Source organism: Canis lupus, chromosome 19 (genome assembly GCF_048164855.1).
Source record: "Canis lupus baileyi chromosome 19, mCanLup2.hap1, whole genome shotgun sequence".
Classification (NCBI taxonomy): Eukaryota; Metazoa; Chordata; class Mammalia; order Carnivora; family Canidae; genus Canis; species Canis lupus.
This window is the reverse complement of record NC_132856.1, coordinates 24,119,084-24,137,568: the sequence shown is the minus strand read 5'-3', so window position 1 is coordinate 24,137,568 and position 18,485 is coordinate 24,119,084. Positions and strand designations below refer to the sequence as shown.

The window sequence follows — 18,485 nt, the reverse complement described above, 5'->3', positions numbered from 1 at the left end:
GTGGTTGAAAGCAGTTTTCCTAAAAAGATATGGGGAAAAAATTATACAGCAGGCACTGTGCTTCCATTTCTGTACCTTCTTAAACCATTTGGGAGCCAGGTTCCATATCTTCTCTCAAGGTGCACTTGTCATTCTGAGCATTACCTTTCTTGAACAGGAGAAGGTTATTTCCATCTAAGACACTTGCACGGAAATATTAAGTTCTTCCTATATTTCATTTCCCATTCCCTTCTCCCCATTGGGCAGGATAAAGAGATGTCAGATGAAACATTCTCTTGAATTTAAAAGACCTGTTTGCCAGTCTGCAAAACTAGGATGAATGACTCGTTACAAATAAACAACATTCGCAAGATTAGGAAGCCTAAAAATTCACATCTGTCATCCTCCATGAGGCAATAAACTACCGTATTTCATCAGTTCTAAGACAACTTTATTGTAAGACACAGCATTATTTTATGCAGCACTAAGAAAGAAAAAAAAAACACTGCCAATTCATTTAGAGCATGCCATCAATCAAAAGATGCATCCCGATTTCAAAGATGTAAATATGAAAAAAAATGTGCATCTTGGCATCTGTAAACTATGGTAATACTATGACTAAAAACCTGCAATCTTGTCCGACATGATCACTTGAAGTAGAGCACTTTTAACAGCTTCGTATGAACCCTGAATGTAATGGAAGAACACGTAAACATTTTCAGTAGCACACCTTCGGTTTATTGACCTATGTAAAAAAATAATAGGTCTTAAAAAGTCAGAACAGTAAAAGAATATGCAAAAGGGTATTTCTGTTTCTAGAAGGCTATACAAATATGCAAAAAGGAATAAGTTACTTTTTTTGCATGTCTTCTTTTTTGTTCCAAATTTTCCCTCAAACTTCATATTTAATGATACAAATGACTAAGGACCAGTTTAACAAATCATCTTTATGCATATATTACATGCTTTGGAATATAGATAGAAAATGTTCCAAAAAAGTTGTTCAGAAACTTCTCTATTCACAATATGAACACGAAACCTGTATAAAAGGGAGGGGGGAGGGAGCACCTTTTATGGAATATTGAAGCAGAGTGAAGATGACACAAAACAATCTGGAATATGGAAATATTTGTTTGTTTTTTTAAAAAAAAACACTATAATAAACCATAGCTAATTAGTTCTTCCAAGTAAAGTATGAGGTAGTTTTAGCCTCATAATTAAATCTACTGCAGCTTGGAGTTTTTTTGCTTTCGTCTCTTTAATGACTAATCTTGTTTTTGTCATTTGGTGACTTAGAACCCCCTGTGGAATCTGGACAATTTGCTTCCTTTTCTAATGTTCACCATTTTAAGGCACGCAATTCATCTAAAATGATGTGGCTTTTGTTTTTTCATTTCATTTTGTTTTGGGTTCTTTCTGTATTACCTTAAAATACTTTTTCAAACTCTCAATTATAAAAACTTTCCATATCAGGTCTGCCATTTCAAACGGCAGCCAAATTGGAGAGTTACCAGCCCGAATAATAACCCATCAGGCCACTGGTGTACAAAGGAAAAAGGAGCCCAGTAATATTGTACCTTAGAAAATTCTCCAAGCAGAGTTTGTCAATTATTCAGTGGGCTGCTTCATGTTCCCCAATCTGCTACCATAAAGTTATATTACAGGATGCTACGGCACTAAGTCTTTCCAGAACCCATTTTACGGTGCTTATGAAAACCATCACTCTTTATAATCTGCTAAAATCCTTTACACTCATCCAGAACTTCATGAAAATCCAGCCTCTCTTCAAGTAATTTTCCAATACTGTCTCAATTGTCCACGGCCACGTAGAAATAGCATGTTATTCTTCGCTGGCTCACAAATTCAAACTTTCTGAAGGTGAACAATGTCTAAGGAGCTCCTGGTTTCCCTTTTCTCTTCATTCCGAATTGTGCTCTGAAATTTCCTGTCCTTCTTCCCTACTGGAGACCCTGAACGCACTTGTCACAGTTTTGTGGTTTGCCTTCAAAACTTTTAGTCCCTTAAAAAAAGTGCTTGCTGTTGATACAGGCTGAGTCCTTTCTCGGCCACGGTTCTACCTTGCTCTGTTGGGTTAGTGCCCGGAGTTTGAAAGGCAAGTCGTTCAGGGACTCTGCACAGCCTCAGCGTGTGATTCACTTCCAGGGCAACTGAGTCCTCTCTTCGACCTTCGACGCCTTTAGCTTTCTACAGCCGAACAGCTTTCTGGGAAGACGAGCACATTCTGCAAGGCACACTAGTGTGAGAACGCAGTGCTTGGTCGAGAGATCCAACTGCAGTTCAGACTAATGTTCCAGGCTTTGAATCTTCATGCCAAAAGAGCCTCTGCTCCCTGCTCTCCAGGCTTTCTTCCAACCGGCTTCCATCTGTACTGTCCAGTTGACTGATCTCTGTGTACTGTCTATTAAAGGAAACCAGAGAAGTTATTATTTGTGGTCATTTTTACTACCGGAGTACAAAGATTACTCAAAGAATTGGTAGAAAGCACTGTCAAGTCAAAGGATAATGGTGTGTGTGTGTTCTTTCATTGTCCTGCTGGCGCACTGTCAAAAAGGTCCATGCAAGGTGCCCTGGATTCTCTAGAGAGACAGTCCTTTGTCTCACTCACATTTATCATTGATCAGGACCCAGACTGTGGTTAGTTACATGTTAACTTGAAGGTTTTTTTATGTCTGGAAGAAATACAAATAACTTCTCTCTAGTATAAAAAGATCATGGTTATAGCTTTATTGCCCCATAGGCCATTAACTGGTTTTTAAATTTAATTTAGTAATCTCATGCCAGCATTTTATCTTTCAGTGTGTTGAATTTCGTCTTTTGAATTCTCTTGGAAGCAGCTTTACCATTCTGTTAGTTCTCTCATTGATGAGTTAAATAAGGCTTTGACACAGGCCTATTTTCTCTTTGGGTGGGAGTCATATTTTGAACTTAAAAAAAAAAGTCTACTTTTGACAGCCGCATTTTAAGTATTCTTCAAATTAAGGGAATATACTAGATGCTTTCCTAAGGGACAAAGGAATATAGTTAGAGGAAGGCAGGGGCACTCAGGGACACATGTTACATCCCTGGGGTATATGGGTTGATTGTAAATTGGAAACAACACCACATACAACAATCATAGGCATATTTGGAGGGGAGAGCCAGAGGAAAGCATTCTATTACACAAGCCATTCTAAGAAGCAAAACCTCGTTCCTGCGAGAGTCATTTAGAATAGGTTAGATAGTTAGTAGGTTTCTTTTTATTTCAAATTTCTTTAGTAAAGATGATTAAAAAGTCACTGGAAGGAGAGCTTTGGAAATAAATAGTATACAAAACCAGGTATTTAGTGTTTTCATCTAATATAAACACAAAATCAGATTTCCATAGCTTCACACATCAGCCAGAGCAAGCAAAGTTGCTGCTACTACACAAGATGCAACACCCAGATCTGAAGGGCTATACTTACTACCGCTGGCTACACTTAGCAAAAGAGCACTTAAAACTGATCTCATTTCTGGAGATGCAACCATTCTCTGGGACAGAAGCCCTCGGTTTTGCCTAGTGTAGGTCGAGTTAGATGGGGAAGAGGATGGGAAACGGAAAACAGGAAACGAAAAAAAAAATTACTTGAAAAAAGTTTGCATCGCAGAGCCAAGAATCTGAGCATATTATATACCAAGCATCATAAGAGACTTTGGCATTTATAATTTTAGAAAGTTTATGCCACTGACGATTATACCGCACCACACTTGGAAACAAATTTTTATTGGTAAAAACGTGCAGGTTTCTGTAAATGTTAAGAGCCAGACCCTCTGGGGAAAAGGGTCTTGAAATAATGGGGACTTCATTTGTTTAAAAAAAATACTCAAATCTTTAACTTCAGGGCAGATCTAAAATTTTTTTTTTTTTTTTTTTTATTTATCTATTCATGAGAGACACACAGAGAGAGAGGCAGAGACACAGGCAGAGGGAGAAACAGCTCCATGTAGGGAGCCCTATGTGGGACTTGATCCTAGGACTCCAGGATCACGACCTGGGCCAAAGGCAGGTGCTAAACCTCTGAGCCACCCAGGGATCCCTGAAATTTTTCTTTTTATCTTTATCTTGAAACCTAATCTCTCTCTTATTTTGAAAATTATGTTTCCATCAAAAATAACACAATTTCATAGCAAATTTCTAAAACTTGATGGATGGCTGTTATTATACTTGCTTTGTTAGTAGGTCAAGTTAAATTGATCACTCTGAGGTATAATAAAAGAAAAAAATCCTTAATAGACTAATAGATGGGAATAAGCACACCCGTACCTTGCTGGGAGGGTCAATTGGCAAATCTTTCTGGAAAGCAAGGGCTTAAAAAAATACACTTTTCAATTTAATCCATTAATTCTACTTATTGGAATGTAACCTAAGGCAATAATCTGGAATTCAGACAAACGTTTTGCACAAAGAGGTCAACAGCAGCATTACAATAAAAAAGGAGAAAATCTAAAAACCATTCAAATTCAAAATAATGGGAACTGTTGAATAAAGTATGGTATATTTATTGAGTGGAATATCATGTTGATCACATAAAATAAGGCTTAAGGTATTTTTAAAAATATGGGAGCATGTCTAGTGTTGCAATATTAAGTAAAAAAAAAAAAAAACTGGGATGCAAAAGTTCCTAGACAATGAAAGATGTAAAATTGCACATAAGGTTATCATTACAACCAGGTTAAAAATGGATTTGGGAAAATGGGGGGATGTGTCAAAATGCTAATAGCTTCCATCCCTAGGTGGTGGGATTATGGGTAAATGATTTCCTACTTATTTATCCCTTTATCATTTTCCTAATTTTCCACAATGAGCTCATATTATGTGCATGTGAGCATACACAATAGGGATCTTTAAATAGTTTCTAATTTCCTGTGGATTATCCCCCTCTGACATCAGACTCCATGTCAAGCCGTCTTGGGCTGGCTGAAATAGATAGGCACACTCGGTAAAAACAGATTTTCTTTAAAAATGTTTAGTACTTCCTGAGTCCAGTGAAAGTGGTGTCAAGGATCTTCAAACTGTCTTACGTGCTGGGCTTCTTCTATCATTTCTAACGCAGTCAACGAAAAAGAAAGTAAAGGTATACAAACTGGAAAACTATTTGCAAGTGAATTCTACAAAATGATGAGACCCGAATTGAAAAAGTGCAGCTCTAGTTTTGGGCCAAAGGCACTTTTGTTCTAGCTCCTAACTCATTTGCAAGCATTATTTACAGAAATCCAAGCTATTTGAAATCCCCTGAGGTATATTTTTGCTTAAATTCTATTTTGAGCACACCCTTTGTTGAGCTGAGACAATTGGCCTAATAGTTCAAGCCAAGAAAAACTCTTCTTGCACAGGGAGAAGAAAAATAAGACTTTGGGGGTTGACTACCTCCAATTCGCTTGTTACAGAGTACTTTATTAGGAAATTACAATTTCACTCATATGTGGAACTTAAGAAACAAAGTGGATAAACATAGGGGAAGGGAAAAAGAGAGAGAGAGAAATGCAAACCATAAGAAATTCTTAATTGTAAGAGAACAAACTGAGGAATGATGGAGGAAGGTGGGGGGGATGGGCTAGTAGGTGATGGGGATTTAGGAGGGTACTTGTGAAGAGCACTGGGTGTTGTATATAAGTGATGGATCACTGGTTTCTACTCCTGAAACCAATCTTACTGTATACACTGACTAACTAGAATTGAAATAAAAAATTGAAGTAAAAAAGAAAAGAAATTAACCTCTCAAATTCATCAGGATAGACACTTTTATAAGTTATGGTCTGTGGCAGTCTCCCTATGGCCAAAGCGAGTTGACCTAGAGCAAAATTAAATAAAAACAAACAGAAAATGTTCTATTTCTTAGCACGATGGGTGTGAATTATATTCTGTGCAAAGTGATAGGGAGAAATGACCTCTTCAAACTTAATTCCTCCTACATATACAAACAAGTGAAAAATGTGAAATGTGGAGTTAGCAATCTTTTTTTAAAATCGCATTTTAACAAATTGTTCTTATGTATTTCCTCCAAATGTTTACAGAGGACCACGATTACAAACAGGACAGCTGGCTGTGTCTGTAGCTTCTTAGTGAACACAGGGTCAGACACAAAAAGGCAGCAAATGTTTGAAATCAAGCCCACCAACTGTTTATGAGGAATTTTGGTGCGAACAGCCTTTTTTGGAGTAGAGATATTTTTCCTCCAAGGTTCCAGAAGAGTCTTAAATGGATATATCAGCAATACAGTTTAGAGTACTGCAATTAAAAAACCCTTCAGGTACAGAATTTAATGTACAGAAGACAAGGAACAGAATCAAGTTGGAACCATCTAGATTAAGAGTCAAGAAACCTTTTCTTAAAAGGCCAGATATTTTTGGCTTTGTTGGCCACTCAGGCTCTGTCACTAACTCCACTCTGCCTCACAGTGCAAAAACAGCCAGAGGTAGTATGTACATGAATGAATGCGGCCGTTTTCCAATAAAACTTTATTTACAAAAACCAGTGGCAGCTGGTTTTGGCCTGTAGGCTATAGTCTGATGATCCTTGGGCATTATAAAGTAAAACAGAATTCCTCAATTCTTCTGACCAGGAACAGGTTACCAGAATTTTGGAGCATTGGTTTCTCACCTGCCTGGGGAGGGCAAAGGATTATAGATGTTGCCATAGCAGCTGGTGTAGGAAGAATGTGCCGGGGTCTCGTATTCAGATAGCCCTATAGCTATCTGGGTCCTCCAGTTCCCAGAAGCATTTGTAGAAGATACTAGAAATAAAAATGGAAAGAGACAAAATTAGTGGGACTATTCAAAATGAAGACTGTTCAGGCCATTTAGATATATATTATAATCATCTACGTGCAGAGATCATGAGCCAATGTTTATAATCAACAGAGTTCCTATTTCAATTTAGTCACTTATTGGCCGTGTTCTAGGCAAATAGTTTATTCTCTTTAAGTCCCGGTTTCTTCACCTGTACAGTGGGGGTAATCATGCAAATATATCCTGTATAGGGATGATACCATGATTAAATCAAGTTATATGTGAGAATGTTTAGCACTGTGCCTGGTATAGAATATGTACCCCCCAAAAAATGAGAACTAATGATATTATTAATGAGAATAAAGTTAATTGAAAGGCATGCTATGGGACGCCTGGGTGGCTCAGCGGTTGGGTGGCTGCCTTCGGCTCAGGTCGTGATCCCAGGATCTGGGATTGAGTCCCGCATCGGGCTCCTGTGAAGAGCCTGCTTCTCCCTCTGCCTATGTCTCTGCCTCTCTCTCTCTCTCTCTCTCTCTCTCTGTCTCTCATGAATAAATAAATAAATCTTAAAAAAAAAAAAAAGAAACGCATGCTATAAGAAATAACCTCAAAGACAAGGAGGAAAAAAATTCTTCTATATGGAGAGGATCTCTCCATTCTCGCTATGGTGGCTGGATAGATAAGGCTTTATTTGTAAAGATAAGATGACCAGTTTGAGTTTCCTGGAGGCTTTTGGAGGAAAAGCACTCCACAAGTTGATCTGTTGGGACATGACTTGTTCCTTGACCCAAGGCAATACCAGCTTTTAGCAGGATCAATGCATACTTTTCACCTTAAACAAAAGTGTGCAGGTGAAGGTGTAGGGAGAGTAATTAGGACAGAAGGACATTAGTTCTACTGAACTGGAACAAGACAAGGGTATGATCTGGAGCAAAGCCCAGTGAATGTCTCACTCCAGGGCGTTGCTGTCCTCTCTAAAACCAGTCTTGCTTCATGCCGAGGATATGCAAGGTGACCACCATGTCAAACTGATGGTCCAACACCAGCACCGCTCATGGAGCCTCCCAGCTCTGCTCCATTTCCTGCTCCTGGCAGCCACCTTCCTCCTCTTCTTTCTCAGACCCACAAAGCCCTTGTGACCAGCGTACTACAGATGCAAAACTCATCCGTAGCCCTGGATGCTGTGAGGTTTTGACTCAAAGGTGTGATCCTCTCCCTTTGAGTTTCCAAGAATGTTTCATAACTCCGAGTCAGGGGGCTATGAGGCTTGGTGGTTGTGGTCAGAGCTGGGAGAGAATTCCCACTTGAGCACTTACCAGGTTTGGGGCTTTGGGCGGGGTCATTTCAACTCTCTAAACCAGAATTGCCTCCACAGCAAGATGGGGATAATAAGAACATACGTGACAACAGCACTCACTATATAGAACTGTTGCGTGCATTAAATGGGAGAGTGAGCATGACGCACTGAGCATGTGGTGTGGCCCAGGGTAAGCTGCCAGGAGATGGTGGCTGTCATTACTACTAAAACTGAGTCATTGGGGTGCCTGGGTGGCTCAGTGGTTGAGCATCTGCCTTCAGCTCAGGTCGTGATCCCGGGGTCCTGGGATCGAGTCCCACATAGGGCTCCCTGCAGGGAGCCTGCTTCTCTCTCTGCCTATGTCTCTGCCTCTCTCTCTGTGTCTCTCATGAATAAATAAATAAAATCTTTAAAAATAAATAAATAAAACTGAGTCACCAAGAGAGTCTTTAGATGGCTGGAAGGGACTACAAAACCTGACTACTTTGGCATATAACAGGAAACTTTCCATGATGCATGCCTGTTGTAATATATTTCTTGTAGCTATAAAATGTAGACAGGAATGAGGAAGATTCCAAAAGGGAATTTTCTTGAGGAACTCTAATTCCAACCCTTTAGTTCTTTAAAATGTAATGCTTTTTGGTCTGTGGGGCCAAATCCTACAGCTCCCAGGCAGGCTCCTACCTGTAAGCATTAACTCCATTCTTAACTTTGCTCCAGACACTGAGCCACCCTCCAGTAATGCCATGGTTTCTGAGGTACACCTGCTGCTCTCCAGCCTCACTGTTTAAAAAGGCAGGTGCTTTGATGACCATCCATCCATATGCATCTCAGCCCTCCTTGTTTGGTTCTTTCTTTCTAATGTTCTCCCCATGTTTTTCTGAGAGATTTTTGTGCAACTCCCTGAACCTTAGGGGAAGGAAGGCATTCTCTAGATCTGAGCCATAAATAACAAGGAATAATGACAGGAGCCTTTTTGTATGTTCGGTGTGGTAATAAATGGGAAAGCCCTAGCGGAAGTCCAAAGTCCTACACAGAGAGAAGAGACCTTAAACCCAAACAGAAATCTCCATGGAAATGCCTCTGGTCAACAAGCTTAGGAAACTTTTAAAGGCACAGTTTTCACAGACTACTGTGGAGTGATTCAGGAACCCGGTGCTATATCTTACTAAGGGGTTATTCTGAGAGAGGGGGCAAGAACATGTGACCTCAGGTTGCCACACAGTTCAAGAACACATTCAGTTCCAAGCTCTAAAATTGCTGAATTTGTATACATTCCTCTAGACTGAGCTCTTCAAGGCCAGAAGCTGGTTAACACTAGCTCCTCAGCACCCAGGATATGCCTGCTTGCTTGCTGAATAAATGCAACCAGAGGCAGATACTCCTCTTTCCCTTTACTTCTCTACTTAGAGTAGGTCACACAGCTAGGGGCAGGCAGTAAGTCCTCCATGGATTTTAGTGGACTGAGGGGCAAAAGTCACTGCATGAGGCAACATGTCTAGCCAAAATTATCTTTGAAAATCCCGGAAATCAACCCTAAGGTGAAGTATATATGATTACTGAGTTGAGTCAAGGCATGCGAAGCACTTAGAACAGTGCCAGGAACAGGGCTTACTAAATACTACCTCCTAAAAGAACTATTAGGAGCCTCCCATTGCTACCTGCACATTCAAAACAAATTGCCTTTAGACGATCAAGTTCCTGGTGGTGAACAGGGTGTATTAGGATGTTAGGATGTATAATCCTAATGTTTTCCGCTTGCCTGGCGGATTTATTCTATTTTTTTAATACATCAAACATCAGTGACTCAAACACTTTTATGAAATGTGGAGAACACACAATATTTGAAAGCCCCTCATACAGGGCAGCATACAGTAGGTACTCCATGAATGTTTGTTTGATTTGAATCTACAACTTGCTCCACTGGACTCCTGTAAACTGTGTTCTTTGGAAAGCTGAAAAGAAAGAGCTGTTTTTAAGTTGGAAATTCTTACTGTGTAGGCCCTACTGAATGGCTACTAGTGTCATGACTTTGGGTACTAGTCCCATAATCCCTGAGGGGAGTGGTTGGGGGGGAAGGTGGGCTGGGGGACATGAGGTAAATTTGATCTGAGAATCAGGTGCTTTCGCAGTATTCTTACCTGAAGAGTAGGAGGATGTTCGACTGCTGGGAGAGCAGGGTACTTGCAGCCCAGCAAACCCCAGGCATCTCTGCGATCCCCTGTCTGAGTCAAAGCTAGTCTGTGGGCTGTGCCCCTGATCCTTTTGCCCAGAGGCCCGCTGGTACCAGCCACGCAGGTGCTCCGCAACTAAGGCCTTGTGGATGTTTTTGGTGATGTGCTCCGACTTGGCAGCAGCCTTCCGGGGCAGCCGGAGAGTTGCATATGGGTTATGGGGCACCCGGTCGACCTCATCTTCATGAAAGGACCTGCTATAGTCCCTTTGGCGCTCGTATCCATAGTGTGCTGAGGCCCGATAGGAAGGATTGACACTGTACTGTCCCTCAGTGTCGTTCTCATAGACGTAGCCGCCACTGTAATACAGATCACACTCTGCATAGGGCGTGTATCCAGCAATATAGTAACTAGAAGAAGGTTGCTCCTGACTCTTTGTGTAGACGCCATTCCTCATACTATCCTTTTGTGCTAGGTTGGGCATGCTTCCTGAATTTGAAGTCGAAACGTTCTGTTTCTTGGACCTTCTCCGGCCCCTGGCACGAGTGTCCAGAGTCTGGGTGGTGTAATAGGGGCCGGCAACGGGCGTCACGCAGTAATACTCTGTGCTTGATTGGCTGGTGTAGGAAGACCCGTCATCCAGGATTTCTGTACTACTGCTTCTTTGGGATTTGGAGAGGGAGAAAAATGGCTTATCATTGTCCATCTCAGACAGCAGGTGGGACTGAGACTCAAGGCTTCCACTCCGCTGGCGGCAGTGTTGGGCTGAAGATTCGGGTCTGTGGGAGGAGCAAGGCAAATTTGTAACGGAGGAAGAAGAAAAGAAAGACCAAAATTTTACAAATGAAGGATTTAATCACCCTTGGCCTGCCATAAAACTCAAGGTATCCAAAGCTGACTGTACAAGAGAATCCATTTTTCACATAATCTCTTGGTTCCCATACCGGTTTCACTGTCACGGGCCAAACGAGAAAAGAACCAGGTTCTAACAACTGTGCAATCCATAGCCTTACTCGAGAGTAGGGAAAATACACTGATGATGCACAAGTTGCATCAAAGCCTTCAAAAAAAAAAAAAAAAAAAAAAAGCCCAACTCATCTTTGGAGGTTCCTCTCTCCCAACAGGAGAGCAGGAGAGCAGGAGACAGACTAGGTGATGGCAGCATCACATGCAGGAGAGCCTGGCTCTGACCCCCGATATACTCGGGTTGAGTCATGGCTCTGCCGTCCCCCAGCTATGCAAGCTTGGGTAAGACATTTAACTTCAGTCTTGCTTCCTCCTCTGTAAGGTGAGGAGGTAAAACAGGATCTGGGATCTACAGTTAGGCTCGTTGTGCAGACTGAATCATATCAGGTATAAAAAAAGAGCTAGCAAAACCCTCCCCAAACACTTCAAAATGTTGCTAGTGTCATTATCTTCACCCTCACCACCAAATAACAAATGGTGATGTCTGGTTGGGAAAATTAAGGCACACAACCCCAAAAATCTCATATCTACCCAGCAAAGTATATTTTTAGGCATGTTTTCATTGCCAATGCAGTTGAACCATTAAGTAGAAAACACAGATTCGTAACGTAGTCCTGTTGGGTAAGGACCCTTAAAATGATTAAAACACACAACAAAGTAGAGTGAAACCTTGAAGCAAAAATCAACAGAGTTGAAGTAACTGGAAGGAAGCGCTCTTACTCCAAATGGCTGCTGCTGTAGGCGTTGCGGGTAAGAACTGGAGTGGTGGGCATGCTCCGTCCGCCCTGGGGCCGCCGATCCAGGGTTTTGTAAGGGCTGCTATGTGTCGACAGCATTTCCCTGTGAGGGTAAAAAGAAGAATTTAGGAGGTGATGAGCCTCCCAGCATCTCTGGCAAACTTGTCATAAGCTGATTTGAAACTTACTGGAAACCAAAGGAAAAGACATAGGAGAAAACTGGGAAGGGTGTCTTTGTGGTTAAGTATCCTCATATGACCTACATGAGTTTTAGGGGAAACACAAGTGATCTTGCTGAATCATAAATATGAAGGAAAAATTTTTAAAAAAAATTAAAAAGAGTATACTGAATAAAAGAGATTAAAAGCAACTAGAGCAGAGTTGGTAAAGCCTTTTTCTATAGAGTTTAATAGTAAATATTTTTGGCTTTGCCGGCCAGATGGCCCTATCTTGACTGCTCTACTCTATCCCTAAAGTACAAAAGCAGTGTAGACAACATGTAAGTGAATGGGGGTGGCTGTGTACCAATAAAGCTTGACTGTGGCTATGAAAGTAAAATATCATATAATTTTTCACATCACAAAATATTATTGCTTCTGATTTCACCTCCAACTATTTAAAAACATAAAACCCATTCTTAGCTCATGGGCCATAGGAAAATAAGTTGCACAATGGATTTGGCCAGTGGGCTACTGTTTGCAGGCCTGTGAGTTCTGCAAATCACTTTGTTGGCTACCCAGCACTTACCCAGTGAGTGAGAACACAGTTTGAAGTTAATTTTTTAATTAAATGTGATTCTGATTACATTTTTACTTATTACAGAAGCATGTCAAGTCCCCTGCAGAAAATTTCAGAAGTGCAGATAAAAAAGAAAAAATTTAAAGTCTATAATCTGAAACTTCAGATACAAGCGGTCAACACTGAGTATTTTCAGATGTTTTTACTAAGCATATTTACTTAAAAGCATTTATAGTTTTTAACAACAAAAGAATAAGATCTTACCCTATATTCTCTTTCAAAACTCATATTTAAAAAACTATACCTAATGTTTTGTGTTGGTTAATACTCATCTACAATGTTATTTTAATGACAGCATAGCATTTCATTATAAGGACTTATGATTTATTTAAGCAATCCACTAGTTGAGCATTTGGGTTATTTTCATTTTGTCACTATTGTAAACAATGCTATGATGAGCATCCTGTAGTTAATTAATTCAATAGGAAAAAGTCCTCTAAGTGAAATTGTTGGATCAAAGAGCAAACCCATCTTTAGCTATTAAGGAAGTAGGTATAATAATTTTTAAGATAATGATTTCCAGTTATAATTTTTCCTTCTGCTGCAATAGTTTTATTTTCTCAAATATAATAAATATACTTATCCAGGGCTGTCCAATGATGGAAATGTGCTATATCTGTGCCAATATTACAGCCATTAGCCCACATGTGCCCATTAGCACTTGAAATGTGGCTAACATGATTGAGGAAATGAATTTTTAATTTTATTTACTTTTAATTGACCTGGCTGGCACAGCTCTGGACACTTGGATTGGTATTGTTTAAGGCAACAGTTCTAAATCCTAATCTAACAACTGAAGCTGATATGTAATAAAAGTTGTCATTGGTCTTTGACAAACGAGGAATATAACAAAGTGCTAGTTGTATTTTTTGTAGGTGAAGAATTATTTAATCTAAATAATCTTCCTTTATTTTAAGGCTAATTTTGATCTTTGTTGAGATGAAATATGACATATTGGTAAAAATCACAATATAGGCTTTGGAGTCTGGCTATGTAGGTTCAAATCCCGATTCTAACATTTATATGAACCTAACAGGTTATTCAAGCTTTCTGGCCCTCAGTGTACTTATCTGTAAATGGTAACGACAGTTGTAGTTATCAGACTCCTAGGATTGTGGTACAGATTAAATTTGTCAATACATATTAAAGCACTTTGAATAGCGTCTGACATATAATTAGCATTCAATAAATGTTAACTTCATTTTATTATTATGACAAGGACTGTATTTTTCATATTTACATGTCATTTTTTTCATGAAATCACGGTATTGTTTATTTGAGCATTCTGATTACAAAGAGCAAACATTTGGCAATCCTATCTTGGGTCCTTTTTTTTTTTTTTAAGTAGTATTGATCCATGCAGCCAAATTCTGAGAATCACTGGTCTGTCATCTTTTTAAGATCTGGTGTTATTGCTTGGATAACATTTACCTGAGACATTTGAGAAAAAAAGTCATATTATCTATTTTACAGATTGAAACTGAGTTGAAGTCTCATTTGAAAGATCAGAAGTCATTTCTGTCACTTGCACTGACAGAGTTGTTTTAAGAACAGTTTTCTGAGAGCATGGGTTATGAAATTGAACTTTGGGCATCATATCCAAATCCAGATTATAAATAATGCTCCTAGAACCTAACATAAATCCAACAGACTTTAAAATATAGGAAGCTGCTGAATGCTTTGAAAAGATCTCTTAGGAACACTTGCACTTGTCATCAACTACAAATAACAAGGGTTAGTTTCTATGCTTCGGTTTTACAAGATAACTCCTTCTGAAAGGAAAAATAGGATAATGCCCCCAAAAGTCAACCATTTTGGAGGAAAGATCTCATGGCTGGGAGGCATCTGCCTTATTGATGATGTGACTTCTCACCTGGACTGCCTGGTATCCACAAACTGTTCATTGACGGATGACTTTCTGAAATGGATTCGTTCAATACCGAGAGACTTAGGGGGAAGAATTCTTGGAGAATGAGGTACTGAACTTGGTCGCTGCCCAGCAAGAGTGAAGGTGTCATTGGCTATAAAAAGTAAATGAATGAATGAATAAGTAGGTAGGTAAATAAATAAGTTAACAAATACTCTGCCAGCACTCCAAAAAACAAATCAAAAGAGCTGGTGAACAAAGTGCTTTACCAGAGATGATATTTTTAGAGGTATATTATTTTCAAGAAATTTATTTTTATGTTTTATAGACTTAGAAAACACAAATTACTGGATACAGTTGACCCTTGAACAACACAGGTTTGAACTGTGTGGGTCCACTTATATACGAATTTTTAAAAATATAAATATAGTACACTAAATGCATTTTCTCCTCCTTATGATTTTTTTAAAAGACTTTATTTATTTTTTATTTGAGAGAGAGAGACCACATAAGGGGGGGCATGAGAGGGGAAGAGGGAGAGGTAGAAGCAGACTGTCTGCTGAGCAGGGAGCTCTGTGTGGGGCTGGATCCCAGGACCCTGGGATCATGACCTGAGCCAAAGGCAGACACTTAACTGATTGAGCCACTTAGGCACCCCTTCCTTATGATTTTCTAATAACATTTTCTTTTCTATAGCTTACTTGACAGTAAGAATACAGTATATAATACATTTAACATGCAAATATGTATTAATTGATTATTTAAGTTAAAGCTTCTGCCAGTAGTATGCTATTAGTAGTTTAGTTCTGGGGGAATCAAAAGTTATACTCAGATTTGACTCTGGGAGATGTGGCTACCCCTAACTCCCACATTGTTTAAGGATGTGGGGCCTGAGCCAATTTTTTCCAGTTTAGTAGGTACCACTCTGAGCAAATAAGCTATAAATCACTCAGGTGGAATGGGTGCTACTATAGGTTTTCTAGAGTCACATTAAAAGAAAAGCCCCAGTGTGTAAAAGGCCAAAAGGAAGCTGGCCTGTAAAGTTGGCATGGATCACTTTTGTTCACCTTTCAAGTTGTCAGGCCTCTTTAGGTGACCAGACACTCATCTTGTCACTGAACATGATATAACTGATTTATGCTCAGTCATTAGAGACTTGTTATGTCTCCTGCTGACATTTGCATTTTCAAAGAGGAAAGGTAAGCATGACCCAACTTCAGCTCAAAGGAAGAATTTTGGAATGGTGGAGTTTCATGCACCATAAAACATGGGGTGGGGTGGGGATGAGGGAGATAAAGCAGTATGGGTTAGAGGCTTCCCGGAATTCCTTAAATCATATTAGACAGATAGCTACTCTTCTGCTTAAGGACAAGGGATTACAAGCAAGTACTCTACCACGCAATATGAAATCCATTCCATCATGAAATGTGTTGAACAAACAAAGGCCATCACAACAGATAAGGTCTTCCTCTATGAAACCATTACAATGACATGTAACCCAATTTCTTCCTGAGGAAAACAAACCCCTAGCCATCCAGGGATAATCAAAGTCTACACTGTGTTTCCTGGTTTGAGATTAGACTCCAAATATGTAAGATATCACCACTGGGAAAAGCTGAGTGAAAAACTCGTATTATTTATGCAACTCCCTGTGAATGTGTAATCACTTCAAGATAAAATGTTAAAAAAATCCTCCAGAGGGGCGCCTGGCTGGCTCAGTCAGGAGAGCATGCAACTGTTGATCTTAGGATCATGAGTTCAAGCCCCACATTGAGTGTGGAGCTTACTTAAAACTAAAAAATAAATAAGTAAGTAAAAAAAATGCCATTAAAAAAATTCTACAGAGCCTCACAAACCCTTACTGAGAGGCTGCTCAGTCATGTAATAGTATTCTGATTTCCTGAGGTCACGTGATTTGTATGGCGCTATATTTGATGATGAATTAACTTGGATGGAAGTTAATCATAATCCCCTTTCCCCAACCATTCTGCATAAGGGTAAGTTAGTTCATTCTACTTTTCCCAAAAGAATAACACATAGGCATTACTTAAGGAAATTGTCTTAATATTTCAGAATATATAACATTTTGAAATGAAAAAGAAGAGCTACTTACAATCATCATAGGTGGTAGTGTCAGACAAGGAGCTGCTCTCTGAGGGGATTATGTCTTCTGTGAATAAAAATACGTGCCTTTAGAATAATGGGACATTTATACACCTACGGTGAGTTTAATACAGCAATTCTCAATGGAGTGCATCTTTATTTTTATTTAGTAAGTATTAACTAATTACAGTGCATTAAGAATTATTAATGATTGTAACAATGGAATCATTTACTAGTAAAGATATAAACAAACAAATAAAATCTTTTAAAAATGGAAGAGATTTCAAGGAAATTTTTGTTTTCAACTAGTTTTCAATCTAGCTTCTACATAGGATGAAAACTTTACCTTATACATTGAGGGCGCACAACCAATAAGCAGGAAAGAAAAATCATGCCACTCATGTCATAAATGCTAAATGTTAAAATACACTTGAACCCTCATTTGAAAATCTACTGTTAGTTTAAGTTATTTTTTGGCCCCTCCCTGAAGAAAAGGGTCTTTCTTAATAGGTGAACACTTTGTGGTGGACGAGCTTTTCAATTAGACCTGGGTTTCTCACATGGTACTACTGACGTTTTGGATTGGATAATTCTTCACTGGGGAGAGCCGTCCTTTGAATTGTAGGATCTCCAGCCTCCACCTAACAGCAGCACTGCCATGCTCAGTTTTGACAACCAAAAATGTCTGTAGATGTTGCCAAATGTTCCCTGGGGTGCAAAATTGCTCCTGGTTGAGAACCACTGAATTAGACAGACCTGGATTCATATCTTGGTTCTGTCACTTACTAGCTGTAAGATCTTGGGCAAATGACTTAACCCCTCTTAGCATCACTTGGCTCAACTACAATGGGAATAAGAGTAGTACGTAGTATGCAGTGCTAAGGTGAGCAGTAATTAAAATAATGAATGTAAAGCTCTTAGCCCAGTTCCTTGTACAGGACAAATGCTCAATAAAAATTAGCTATACTTATTGCTTTCATTACCTAGACACAGCATTCTGTTGGTTGGAAATACCCATAATATTCCTAAGTATTACTGTTGCCCATCAAATGTTAAAAAATGTATTTAGTAATAGGAGTCATCTCAGATGTGTTGATTTACCTTCAATCATTCCATACACAGGGTCAAGTCCTGGCAAGGTTATAGGCAAATATAGCACCTTAGTGTAGGTTTCAATGCCATCATGAAGGAAATCTCTCCCATCTGATCTCAAATGTTAATCTCCATCAGAGCTGGGCAGACTATCTCTTAATTGGACACACAGTAGAGTTTGAAGGCAAGGTGCCAGTGTAGTCAGCTGTCAGGCACACTTAAAAAAAATCTACCCAATATATGCTCAACCATTGGCACCATCTGCTGCCCAAATGTCACTCATTGTAAGGGAGATCGCTCAAATCTTGCAGTTTGGGGATGAATGGGCCACAACAAATGGTTATGAAAGTTAAGTACACTGCTAATCACCCATTTCTGCAGGTCCAGAATGTAACCACCTCCAAGGCCAACTGGATTTCTCATTCGGAGTCAAAGCCATCCTAAATTCTCCAGCTGTAGCTGATGAACACTTGTGTGTTGATGTCTGTGCATTCACTTTCCAAAAGCCATATCTCTGCTATATAAACCATACCGCCCTAAATCCGAGTAGACTCTAAACCTAGTCACCACATTTTATCCAATCTGACATATATAATTGTTTTATGTCTCAATGAAAAAAGAAAAAGTATTGCCAATTGTAACTGTAATACACCATCTAGTTTAAGAATTATTCAAATTTCACAGATGTTTAAATGTGAAAAAAA

The 18,485-nt window shown here is 39.4% G+C and overlaps 1 protein-coding gene across 7 annotated transcripts in view; it reads right to left on the bottom strand.

Moving 5' to 3' along the window:
* Positions 1-408: 408 nt before the first annotated feature.
* Positions 409-18,485, bottom strand: part of FRMD4B (FERM domain containing 4B) — a 320,596-nt gene continuing 302,519 nt past the window's right edge. For all 7 annotated transcript variants that reach the window (XM_072785429.1, XM_072785430.1, XM_072785431.1 and 4 more), the window contains 6 exons: positions 16,700-16,756; positions 14,593-14,740; positions 11,905-12,024; positions 10,186-10,997; positions 6,620-6,752; positions 409-2,398 (listed from right to left, as the gene is read on the bottom strand). In XM_072785429.1, coding sequence (XP_072641530.1) covers positions 2,278-2,398; positions 6,620-6,752; positions 10,186-10,997; positions 11,905-12,024; positions 14,593-14,740; positions 16,700-16,756 — 1,391 coding nt within the window. In that variant the 3' untranslated portion in view covers positions 409-2,277. The remainder of the gene's footprint in view (positions 2,399-6,619; positions 6,753-10,185; positions 10,998-11,904; positions 12,025-14,592; positions 14,741-16,699; positions 16,757-18,485) is intronic.